Source organism: Engraulis encrasicolus, chromosome 4, assembly GCF_034702125.1.
Source record: "Engraulis encrasicolus isolate BLACKSEA-1 chromosome 4, IST_EnEncr_1.0, whole genome shotgun sequence".
NCBI lineage: Eukaryota > Metazoa > Chordata > Actinopteri > Clupeiformes > Engraulidae > Engraulis > Engraulis encrasicolus.
In genome coordinates this window covers 56,238,884-56,252,319 of record NC_085860.1, presented here as the reverse complement: position 1 = coordinate 56,252,319, position 13,436 = coordinate 56,238,884, and the positions used below count along the sequence as shown (strand labels likewise).

Below are 13,436 nucleotides of genomic sequence, written 5' to 3'. Positions count from 1 at the left end.
GTATTGTCCTGTGTCCAGCAGAGTCTTGGTGTAGTAGTCCCTGGGCATGTCTAATGTACTATACTGTTCAGTACTGTACAATAATGCACTGTAATGTATTATACTGTAATGTACTGTGCTGTACTCTACAATACTGTATTGTACCTGAGATCCGAGCAGGGTCTTGGTATAGTAGTCTCTGGGCATGAAGACCTCCACTATGGCCGTGAGGCACCAGAAGGCATCCTCCTCCTCCAGGTACAGAAGGGCTATAGCCGCCAACCTGAGACGACAACACATTACACACACAAACATCAGATGCAAAACCCTCTAAAAGGCAACCTGACAAACACAATGCAGGAAGATATTTTGAAGCATTTTGAAATGGCATTTCTCTTAGTAATCTCAAACAAAGAGCTACTTAAATGTTATAATCAAGTACAAATCAAGCCCAGGAATGGGTCCCCTCCAAAGGCTGACAGAACATCTGTGTGCATGACACGTGTGTGTGTGTGTGTGTGTGTGTGTGTGTGTGTGTGTGTGTGTGTGTGTGTGTGTGTGTGTGTGTGTGTGTGTGTGTGTGTGCGTTGTTACCTGTTAAAGCCCTGGCAGTACCTGATGTCTGGGATCCTCCAGGAGAACGCCAGGACATGTGTTTGTGCGTGCGTGCGTGCGTGCGTGCGTGTGTCCTCTGAGGTTACCTGTTAAGGCCCTGGCAGTAGCCGATGTCTGGGTTCCTCCAAGAGAACGCCAGGACGTGTGTGTGTGTGTGTGTGTGTGTGTGTGTGTGTGTGTGTGTGTGTGTGTGTGTGTGTGTGTCCTCTGTGGTTACCTGTTAAGGCCCTGGCAGTAGCCGATGTCGGGGTTCCTCCAGGAGAAGGCGAGCAGCACGTTGCGCAGCTGCTGTATGCCGTGGGAGGAGGGCGAGGCGTAGTGCTTGTTGTTGGGCAGCGTGCGCAGCAGGTCCAGCTCGATCTGCTTGGAGGCGGGGTTCTGCTTCTCGCGCGCCAGGCTCAGCAGCCCGCGGTAGTAGTCCTCCGCCAGACACTCGCGGAACTTGCGCATGTGCAGCCACACGCACCAGCGCCACACCTGCGGTACAGATGACATAGAATACAGGACATGGACAGTTGGTGACACATTAAAAAAGGACATTGACATTCAGGACAGGCCATGCAGTCACACGTACACGTACACCCACACACCACACCACACCACACCACACCACACCACACCACACCACACCACACCTACAGTAGATGTCACATTAAAAAAGGACACTGATATTCAGAACAGGCCATGCACTTGCGGAACGTATAGTACGGTATGCATGTATGCACACACATTCCAACAGCCACACCTACAGCACGTAGATAACACATTTAAAAAGGTCATTCACATACAGAACATTGCCATGCAGTCGCCAGCAACACACGTTTGCAAACATTACATTTTACATTTACATTACACTTAGCTGATACTTTTATCCAAAACGACTTGCATTCTGTCTGTGATAAAGCTGCAACTTTGAACGTCGGTTGTGTGACGTCTCCTAATGTCTTACTTTTTTAAGCTTGTGTAGTATCGGATGCGATGCCATGTTACGTCTTGTTGGTTTGGGGTGCCTTGAAATTTTTCATGAATTGAAAGGGTGCCTCGCCTAAAAAAAGGTTGAGAAACGCTGGTATACTGTATTACAGGGCATTCGTTAAAGTCCCTGGGTCAAATTGGGGTTAGGTGCATTGCTCAAGGGGCACCTCAGCCATGGATGCAGGTGTAGGGAGAGGTCAGGGTGGGATTCGAACCTGCAAACCTCTGATCTTAAAACCACTAAGCCATGGCTGCCCGCTCTATTCTAAAGATTTTTTGTTGTTGTTGGTCTTTTTCGACTTTATTCCTGATAGGACGTTGTGAGAGGTGGACAGGAATCGAAATGGGAGAGAGACGGGGAGGGGTCGGCAAAGGACCCGGGTCAGGAGTCGAACCCGGGTCAGTCGCATGGCAGGCGAGTGCCCTACCGGTTGGCCATGGCAGGGCCTGCCCATTCTATTCTATTGTATATTCTCTTGCGTTTGACGTACCTTGGGTCGGTGGACGTGTGGCACCCTGCTATGTATACTGTATTACATTGGTTACAGTCCCTGGAGCACAGTGGGGTTACGTGCCTTACTCAAGGGGCACCTCAGACATGGCTGGAGGACGTGTAGGGAGAGGTAATGGTGGGATTCGAACCTGCAACCCTCTGATCTTAAAACTACCTCCTTAACCATTAGGCCATGGCTGCCCATTCTATTCTATTGTATATTCTCTTGCGTTTGACGTACCTTGGGTCGGTGGACGTGTGGCACCCTGCTGCAGATGAGGGCCTTGAGTGTAGGGATGCTAAATGCTACTATTACTATGTCAGAACGCTATAAAGGCCTTTTTAGGAAAAGCACAAAAGCACAACAAAATACCTCCTCTTAATGTATGTCCTCTACAAGTCTTCTGTTGTCCAGTCTTGCACTTTAAATGTCTGTATGAGCACTGTCTATGTCCATACTGTCTTAAGCAAGAAATGTAATTTCAAATTCTTTGTATGACCAGTGCATGTAAAGAAATTGACAATAAAACCCACTTGACTTGNAACCTACTTGAGAGGTAAGGACAGGATTCGAACCTGTAACCGCCTCTCTACAGTAGCAATTAGGCCATGGCTGCCCGTACTGTTCTATTGTATTTCTATTGTATATTCTCTTGCGTTTGACGTACCTTGGGTCGGTGGACGTGTGGCACCCTGCTGCAGATGAGGGCCTTGAGCTCGGGCGAGCGTAAGGACAGGATTCAAACCTGTAACCCTCTGATCTCGTTCTGTTCTATTGTATTTCTATTGTATTCTCTTGCGTTTACCGTACCTTGGGTCGGTGGACGTGCGGCACGCCGCTGCGGATCAGGGCCTTGAGCTCGGGCGAGCGGGCCATCTCGCGGTTCATGGTGCCGGCCAGGTAGTTGTCCCACTTGACGCTGACGGACACCTCCTGGTCGGTGAGGGACAGCTTCTTCAGGTCCAGCGCCCGCACCTTGGCCACCAGCTTCTCCTCCTCGTCCTCCTCCTCCGGCAGAGTCTTGAAGCCGTACGTGTCGTACTCACTGCCAAGGTCAACATAATGGTAAATAATAAATAATAATAATCATACATAGGATTTATATAGTGCTTTTCTTGACACTCAAAGACGCTTTACCGGTGAAAAACATGTAGACAGTACAAACACACAGTATAATAAGAAACGTATAAGAAAATAGTTAAAGACGTATATATATTTTTTATAATGGTCAGTTCTACAATATAATAATTTAATGTTTGTAAATAATCCCTTGGTGTGCGACCTTGGCTGCGCACTGTTCAACCTCTGACTGTTGCAAACTGTTATCGGTCAAAAAATGTGTAGCTTTAGCAGGGTGTGTTCGAGCTGGTATGTTACCTGACGGTCTGTGGATTGAGCAGGGTCTGTTCGGGCTGGTCTAGTATATATATATTACCTGACGGTGCTGCTATATGTTACCTGAGGGTGTGTGGCTTGAGCAGGGTGTGTTCGGGCTGGTCTAGTATATATATATTACCTGACGGTGTGTGGCTTGAGCAGGGTCTGTTCGGGCTAGTATATTACCTGACGGTGTGTAGCTTTAGCAGGGTGTGTTCGAGCTGGTCTATTATACATTACCTGACGGTGTGTGGCTTGAGCAGGGTGTGTTCGGGCTGGTATATTACCTGACGGTGTGTGGCTTGAGCAGGGTGTGTTCGGGCTGGTCTAGTATATATATGTTACCTGACGGTGTGTGGCTTGAGCAGGGTCTGTTCGGGCTGGTATGTTACCTGACGGTCTGTGGATTGAGCAGGGTCTGTTCGGGCTGGTCTAGTATATATATATTACCTGACGGTGTGTGGCTTGAGCAGGGTGTGTTCGGGCTGGTCTGGTATGGCTGGTCTAGTATATATATGTTACCTGACGGTGTGTGGCTTGAGCAGGGTGTGTTCGGGCTGGTATATTACCTGACGGTGTGTGGCTTGAGCAGGGTGTGTTCGGGCTGGTCTAGTATATATTACCTGACGGTGTGTGGCTTGAGCAGGGTGTGTTCGGGCTGGTCTAGTATATATTACCTGACGGTGTGTGGCTTGAGCAGGGTGTGTTCGGGCTGGTCTAGTATATATTACCTGACGGTGTGTGGCTTGAGCAGGGTGTGTTCGGGCTGGTATGTTACCTGACGGTGTGTGGCTTGAGCAGGGTCTGTTCGGGCTGGTATGTTACCTGACGGTCTGTGGATTGAGCAGGGTCTGTTCGGGCTGGTCTAGTACCTGACGGTGTGTGGCTTGAGCAGGGTGTGTTCGGGCTGGTATATTACCTGACGGTGTGTGGCTTGAGCAGGGTGTGTTCGGGCTGGTATATTACCTGACGGTGTGTGGCTTGAGCAGGGTGTGTTCGGGCTGGTCTAGTATATATTACCTGACGGTGTGTGGCTTGAGCAGGGTCTGTCCGGGCTGGTACATTACCTGACGGTGTGTGGCTTGAGCAGGGTGTGTTCGGGCTGGTCACTGCAGGTCTCCACCTCCAGGGCGTCCTCCAGCAGCCGGGTGATGACGTCAGACGTGGCCCCCACCGGAGTCTTCACCTCCTGGAGCAGCACCAGGTACTTACTCTCCACCTGGCACAGCTTGGCCTCCAGCGCCGTGTACTACAGTACGCATACACACACACACAGACACACACACGTGCACACACACGTGCACACACACACACACGCACATGCACACACACACGCACACACACACAGACATACAGACATACACACACACACACACAACCTTAAAAATCAACACTGGACACTTGACCACATGGATGTGTGCACATAAACAAGCACACACAGAAATGAATAGACACACAAACACATGGACGAACACATGGAGAGCATCAGCATTTTTCTTCTGAACCACATGGATGAATGCACACACACACACACACACACACACACACACACACACACACACACACACACACACACACACACACACACACACACACACACACACACACACACACACACACACACACACACACACACACACACACACACACACGCACACACACACACACACCAGGAGGACAGGGTTACAGTAGCAGTGGCCAAACGGCACGAGACTGTATGAGGATATCGGAGGAAGGTTTTACCAACGTTCCACGCCAACTCTGTGCTAGTTAGCCTCCGTTACACAGTTCTAGACCCCCTATGGAAGTATTGAACCACACCAGGCCCAGAACGACCCCGAGGTTACACAGTTCTAGACGCCCTATAGAAGTCTTGAACCACACAAGGCCCAGAGCGACCCCGTTACACAGTTCTAGACCCCCTATAGAAGTCTTGAACCACACCAGGCCCAGAGCGACCCCGAGGTTACACAGTTCTAGACCCCCTATAGGAGTATTGAACCACACAAGGCCCAGAGCGACCCCGTTACACAGTTCTAGACGCCCTATAGAAGTCTTGAACCACACAAGGCCCAGAGCAACCCCGTTACACAGTTCTAGACGCCCTATAGAAGTCTTGAACCACACAAGGCCCAGAGCAACCCCGTTACACAGTTCTAGACGCCCTATAGAAGTCTTGAACCACACCAGGCCCAGAGCAACCCCGAGGGCCAAGCCTCTAGATTTCCTTTAGTCAAGTCAAGTCAAGTCAAGTCAAGTCAAGTCAAGTTTATTGTCAATTTCTTTACATGCACTGGTCATACAAAGAATTTGAAATTGCGTTTCTTGCTCTCCCATGCAGACATAGACTAATCTAGGTAAGGACATAGACAGTATAGACATAGACAGTACTCATACATGGACATAGACAGTATGGACGTAGACATTGCTCATACAGACATTTAAAGTGCAAGACTGGACAACAGAAGACTTGTAGAGAACATACATTAAGAGGAGGTATTTTGTTGTTCTTTTTCTAAAAGTCCTTTATAGCGTTCTGACATAGTAATAGTAGCATTTGAGGAAATAAATAATTAAAAAAGGTTTTTATTAAATACACCAGCAGCAGTATGTGTGTGTGTGTGTGTGTTTGTATGTGTTTTGTGTGCGTGTGCGTGTGTGTGTGTGTGTGGTGTGTGTGTGTGTGTGTGTGTGTGTGTGTGTGTGTGTGTGTTTAGTGCAGGTAGAAAGTGCGGTGTGCGTCTGTGTGTGTGTACCTGTGTATGTGTGTGTGTGTGTGTGTGTGTGTGTGTGTGTGTGTGTGTGTATGTGTGTGAGTATGAGTTGTGTGTCAGTGTGTGTATGTTTGGGTTTAGTGCAGAAAGTGCAGTGTGCTTGTGTGTGTGTGTGTGTGTGTGTGTGTGTGTGTGTGTGTGTGTGTGTGTGTGTGTGTGTGTGTGTGTGTGTGTGTGTGTGTGTGTGTGTGTGTGTGTGTGTGTGTGTGTGTGTGTGTGCGTGTTTTGAGTTAGTGCAGGTTGAAAGTTCAGTCACAGATGTAGTAGTGCAGGTGGAATGTTCAGTCGCAGATATGGTGGTGGGGATGAGGGGGGGGAAGCGTTGTCAGTGGCCTGGCTGGCTAGAGGCTGACAGTGAAGGGAGAGTGGGTTGAGTGTTCAGTATCTTGATTGCTTGATGCATCGTGCTGCTTGCAAGCCTGGTGGTACGGGAACGGAGGCGCCTGTACCTCTTTCCAGAGGGCAGGAGGCTGAACAGTTTGTGTGCAGGGTGGCTTGTGTCTTTGATGATCATCAGTGCTTTTCGGGTGAGGCGTGCGGTGTAAATGTCCTGCAGGGAGGGGAGTGGTACTCCAATGATCTTCTTCGCTGTGTTCACAACACGCTGGAGTGTCTTCCTGTTTTTCTTTCCTTTATCATATAGAATTAAAATAAATCAAGACTTTTAACAAATTCATTTTCAAATTTTCTTGGGGGACATACGGCTGAAATCCCAACAACACAGCGTCTTTAACATCTAGCCCAATCTAGCCTGAATCTTTTTTGTAAACTTCCAGCATCACACAAATATTCAAGCAGAAAGCGAGGACTTGAGGCACTTGAGCGTGGCTGTGAACAGGCCAGATGAGTAAACTTGCAAACGCAGGTGTGAATACAGCAAGGATGTAACAAGTAGAAATAAGGCACATGCACACAGGCGCGCAAGCACACGCACTCACACACACGCACGCACTCACACGCACGCACACGCACGCGCACGCGCACGCACGCGCACGCACACGCACACGCACACGCACACGCACACGCACACGCACACACACACACACACACACACACACACACACACACACACACACACACACACCTCTCACCTACACTAAACACCCACATGGTCAAACCAAACAAACTCAGCAACAAATATGTGCAAGAGGAAGCCAGCTGTCAAACGGCTAAGCCTTTAACACAATGCCAGGAAACATAAACACTACACTAAAAGGTGAGAGGGTTCATCGCCCGTCATGATGGGTCAACATAAAGACAGAGACCAAGACTCAAGTACGAATGCTGTGGGGACACTATCACTTAGGGCTGCACGATTATGGAAAAAATCATAATCACGATTATTTGGGTCAAAATCATAATCACGATTATTAATCACGATTATAGATTTTTGCAGAATTATTTTAAAATTATAGCAAAATGATATATATCCAACAATGAATTGTATATGGGATGAGCAAAATAAAACTGAATTGTAATAATTAAAGAAAATACAATAGCATGAAACTTAGGTGGAGAGATTTCTGGACAGAAACACCAGCCTGTCAGTATGTTCAGGCTTCGAGGACGCTCTCGAAGGTAGGTCACTATTGCCACGATTAAATCGCGATTGAAATAACGATTTTGATATCACAATTTTCTATTATTTTCGATTAATTCCTACTATCACTACTATACTAGCGAAAACAAACTAGGAAATGTGAGTGCTTCAGGTTCTTCACCTTTTTTCTTTGGTGCTCATTGGTGTGGGGTCTTTCAAACTTGTTCAGGGTGGAAAAATTATGAGGTGCTCAAGGTTGCAATTTTTATACTTGTGTTTGGCTACAATGCCTACGTGTTTCAGCCCATTAAGAAAGTATAAAAATGGCAAACTTCCATAACTCACTTAACCTCTGCTTACTTTACAGTACACCGCAGGCTGGCACATTCAGCAATTTAGAATTTCTGTTGGATAATTAGTGGCAAAACCTTAGTCGAGGGCTCTCCACCTGGTAACTCCTAGCTTCAAAGACACAAAAACTGATAAAGCTCCTTAGTGGAGGAACGAAATGTATTTCAAGCGCCAAGAATAAGCCCTCTTTGAAGTTGACTTGTTATTCCCTTCCTGTTTAAAACAACACTAAGGAGTCTTCCTGTTTTAGTTTCAAGCTGTGTGTCTTTTGTCTCCTCCAAAACAGGACACCTGAATCAGAACTTGCTTACAAAGTTGATGAAACACTGCAGCCGCAAATAGAACAATTACAAATACAAAGAGGAGATTAGCGCAAGACAACATACACGTACATGTACGTATGTGCTCTGCTGTCTAAAACAATTAATTCACACTTCCAGATCTACAGACAGATGCCTGCTGTGAGATGAGTCAATAGTCATGCACTGTTGCCCAATACCAAGGGCGGCATTCTATACGTACAGACATGTGTCACGCCTGGCTCAACAACACTCCTTGGAAGTGATCATAGTCACACAGAAACATGCAAAGAAACTTCTGCTTTCTCCGTATATTGCTTGCCCTCTTCAAAATTCATTTGAACTGGGGCATGAGTGTAGCCCAATGCATCAGCTGGTTCCGTGATTAGCACTAGATAATCCGGGAACTAGGTGAAAGACTCCACAGTACACAGTGCACACTGCACACAACTAAATTGCATTTATGTCTCACCCATGCAAGGGGACAGACCCAAACTGCACCCCAAGGGAGCAGTGTGACGAGACGGCACCATGCTCAGTGTACCTCAGTCATGGAGGAGGATGGGGGAGAGTACTGATTAATTACTCCCCCCCCACTGACCTGGCAGGTCGCGACGAGTCGAAGCGGTGTAACAGCACAGCCCGTCCCCCTCGGGTCTCGAACCCGCCACCACCAAGTCAACACATCGGACAAACACACAGCCTCCCAAACACCCCCACCCACAGGACATCTCTTCTCTGCCCCTTCCTACACATTACATTACATTACATTGCATTTGGCAGACGCTTTATAACCAAAGCGACTTTCAAAATAGGACATAATCAAGCCGACATCACAAGCAAATACAAAGTGCACAGGAAATAGTGCAGTTGCAAAGAGGGGTTCGCTTTTTTTTTAAAGAGTGAATGAAGAGTAGAAAAAGAAGAACTCTAACAAACAGAGGCATAGGTCCAGAAGACGAAGCACACACCCATATGGATAATAAATGAAGGGTTTCATTGCAAAACGGTGTATCTCCATTTTTTGACTTTTGCATTTTATTATTGGAAATGACTGGTCCTATAAAATATGAGCGAATTCTTACCATTCAAATATTTGGAGAACATACTTTTTTAACCTATATAAAATGCATTCTGCAATGCAATTAAATGGAATGCCCAATACAATAATGTCAATATCCCAACATTCTACAAAAAAAACATACACACTATGCACACACACACACACACACACACACACACACACACACACACACACACACTTACTGTACCTTGGCCTCGATGGCCTTCTCTCTGCTCTCTGCGTTCCTGCGCAGCACCGTCAGCTCCAGGATCTCCTTGTTCAGGAAGTTGTTCTGGGACTTGTAGCCCTCCAGACTGTCCTGCAGGGGGCGACAAACAAACAAACCAGGGATGCATTTCTCGAAACTGTACTTGTTAGCCCGTTAGCAACTTGGGTAGTTGTCAATGGAAAATTGCATTGCAAACAGCAAAGTAGCGAACGTAGTTAGCAACTATGGTTTCAAGAAATGCACCCCAGCCTGCCTGTCAAACAAACAAAAAACACCACACACAAAACAAAACAAACAAGCACAACTGACACAGCACATACAGCACAGTAAACGCCACTATCACTGTCACCCAATCACACATCTTCACTATCACACATGTAATAATTAGCCTATCACTGTTACGTGAGGAGGACTATGACATCTGGTGTGGACTATGACATCTATTTAAAAGGAGAAGGTGTGCACACCAAAACAAAAATAATACACTGATGTACTGATCGTATACAGTGCAACTCGGAGCAGAGCAGTGTGAAGGCTATGCCATCGATGACGTTCATCATTCATGACTGCACATCTATGGCTTTCAATGTGATACTTAATACACCCCAGAAAGGAAATTGCTATTTTTATGCATAATTTTGCATAGATGTTGAATGCAGAATAGTAAGGTTAATTTACACATTGAATATTGTACTGCAAAAGGCAGCTCTTAAGTTTTCTCAGACACTCCCTGATCACTAAAACCTCCTTCCGTCCTCTAAATACCATGACCGTGCATAGCTGTGGTCATTCATGGCACTAAGACTTTCTAAGATGATGAAACTACAGTCATGTTCTTTCTTTCACTACAACTCCTCATTTCCTTCCTCGTTCCAGAACAGTGGGAAGTCAACAGGCATCACTCTTTCTCTCCATCTCTGCTTGCGCATTACATTTTCACAGGATTGAAAATGTGTTGGTGACAACATTTTCACTGTGATGTCGTGTTCCCCTTTTTCAGAACAATAGCATTTCCATCACTTCTGTAGCCATGCAATTTCCCCCAAAACAATATATTTCCAGCAAATTAACTTAGTGCGGCAAAACTGTGTTTGAGTGCTTTTCCATCACATGTCTCGCACTAACTGCTTGCAAATCAGCAAATCATCTTGTTGGTGATGGCAAAAGGGCTATACGTGGGTTCACAGTGTTTGTAAACATGATATTGTGAGGAAGGGAAGGGCAAGACACTGGCAGCCAACCACGTGAGTGAATTTTTTGACCGACAGCCAGCAGTTTCCAACAATCAGAAGTTGAGTTGTGCGCAGCTAGTTTCGCGCAGTCAGGGGGAAAACAAAAAATTAGAACCCCATGTATAGGTTCCCAACTCATTTCGGTAACACTTTATTTTAGGGATACATCTATTAGCACTAATACATACAATGTGCCTGTATAAGTAACTTGTAAGGCATGTACAAAGCAAAATCAAACATTTGTTAGGCATGTATTCGCAAATGTCTTGTTCATGCACAATAAGGGATTTATTAACAATTTAACCTTAGTAAGGACCTAGTAGGCCTTAGCGTTTGCTTAGTACATGCCTTACAAGTTACTTATGCAGGCATTAACATTGCATGTATTAGTGCTTAGAGATGTATCCCTAAAATAAAGTGTTCCCTACTAATTTCTTACCTTCAGATTGCCGAGTTCGTGCTGGTCCCGGTAGCCAGTAGGGGAGCCCGCCTCCCCCTGCGACCCGGCGTCGTCACCTCCTGACTGGGACAGCTTGATGATCACCTCGTCCTTAGCCTGGATGGTCTCCATCAGCATGCCCAGCTGCTCGTTGATCTCACCCACCTTCCAATTGGTAAACACAGTAAACGGCAAAACGGGACTGCGTTTACATAATGCCACTTCTTAACCCATTTTGTCCTAAGCCCTTTTTGGAAAAGGGTGCCCTCTGCCTATTAAATCCTAATAAATATCTCAGCCCCTGAAGCACACACAAACATGAAATGAGTTACATTTAAAAGCCAAGATCCTCCTCTTGCATTGTAATGTGTTCATTCAGCTCTAACATACCCACATAGTTAATAAAACAGCTAAAATCTCAAAATCCTGAAAAACCTGTATATGTGTCTCCAGGACACAATGGGTTAATTCACTAAGAACTTAAGAACTTAATCCACCAAGAACGCTTAGGACCAAATCCACACTATAAATGGGTAGTAAATTGATGCTTAAATGTTCAAATGAACAGTACAGAACAGTGCCTTGTGTTTGCATGTGTGTGTGTGTATTTGTATGTGAGTGTGTGTATGTGTGTGTGTGTGTGCGCGTAGTAAATTGATGCTTCAATGTTAAAATCTTTGTATTATGCAATGATTAATGACCTTTATGGGCCTACCTTGTGTGTGTGTGTGTGTTTGTATGTGTGTGTTTGTGTGTGTGTGTGTGTGTGTGTGTGCGTGCGCGTGCGGATGCATGTCTGTGTGTGTGTGTGTGTGTACCTTGTTCTTGAGCGTCTTGAGCTCCTGCTGGAGGCTCTCCTTCTCCAGCCCCAGGCGCTCCATGTGTCCGCACAGGGCCTGGATGTGACCCTCGCGCTCCTGCCGCCACGCCTCCGCCTTGGCCTGCGCCGCCTGGGCATATGCGTCTCCGGCACCATCCCCCCTCAGCCCTGCCCCTGGCCCAGGCCCTGGCTCTGCCCCTGCTCCTCCAGCTCCAGGTCCTCCTTTAGCCTCTGGAGCGCCGCCTGGTGGCAGGGGTGGGGGTGGCGGCGGCCTGTGTCCCACCGGAGCCGGGCCCGGGCCGGGGCCGCACTGAGAGCCGCGCAGCGTCTGCTGCAGGAGGCGCACCAGCTCCTGGCAGAGGAGGCAGAGGGGGGAGAGGATTAGACAGCAGCCACCCCAACGCACGCGGAACCCAGAACCAGAACCAGAACCAGAACCAGAACCAGAGCCAGAGCCAGAACCAGAACCAGAGCCGGGCATCTCTCCTCTCCTTCGGTACCAGAAGCAGCTCAGGTATGGAGTTTATTTTGTGCCAATAAGTTTAAAGAAGACTTTTATAATTGCAAGCAAAATATAGCAATTCAAAATTAAAAAAAAATAATAATAAATAAAATAAATAATATTCAAACGAAAAAAAAAACAACAATATAAAAAAGTGAAATGGTGTGAAATATCTGCCTTCCCTTAAATATTGTCTCCCTCTCAGTTTTGGTTGTTGACGTTTTCTTTGATCAAGTCTCCAGCTTTCTCGTTTGTGCTCCCTGACTTTTTGTTTGCGATTTACAGTACTCAGGTACCGTATAGTAGATAGTCCAAGAGGCCAAGAGGTGAACACAAAGGGCTCAGAGAGACAAAATCCCAAATCAAATCTCACACACATGCATCCAATTAAGACTTGTTTCTAGTGCAGGTTCCAAAACAATTAAGTCCATAGGTGGTGAAAAAAAGAGACAAAACCAGCTAGAGAAATGCTCCAAAGCCAGGCATCTCTGCTTGGGCATCAGGAACAACCGTGAGCAATTATAGGCTAAGAGTTGCGACCCACTAGAGAAATGCTCTGAGTCTAGTCATCTCCAACGCCACGCAGGTAATCCAGGTCGAAAGGTGAGCAAAAAAAGAATAAAAAAATCAAACGTTCAAAAAAAATGTCTAAATGGACCAGACGAGGCAGAGACATGGGACAGCAGAGACAGCATGCGGTAGATCCTTCAAAGGAGCACCAAGACTGACAGAAGGGGATGTTACAGG

At 46.6% G+C, this 13,436-nt stretch overlaps 1 protein-coding gene across 1 annotated transcript in view; it reads right to left on the bottom strand.

Annotated features, from left to right (window-relative positions):
• The window catches only part of tbc1d2b (TBC1 domain family, member 2B), a 57,372-nt gene that overhangs the window by 1,352 nt on the left and 42,584 nt on the right, over nucleotides 1-13,436 (bottom strand). The window contains exons 6-12 of the mRNA XM_063197907.1: nucleotides 12,186-12,539; nucleotides 11,368-11,532; nucleotides 9,676-9,786; nucleotides 4,508-4,689; nucleotides 2,874-3,108; nucleotides 812-1,071; nucleotides 145-262 (exon numbers count right to left, since the gene is read on the bottom strand). Of these exons, the coding sequence (XP_063053977.1) occupies nucleotides 145-262; nucleotides 812-1,071; nucleotides 2,874-3,108; nucleotides 4,508-4,689; nucleotides 9,676-9,786; nucleotides 11,368-11,532; nucleotides 12,186-12,539 (1,425 nt within the window). The remainder of the gene's footprint in view (nucleotides 1-144; nucleotides 263-811; nucleotides 1,072-2,873; nucleotides 3,109-4,507; nucleotides 4,690-9,675; nucleotides 9,787-11,367; nucleotides 11,533-12,185; nucleotides 12,540-13,436) is intronic.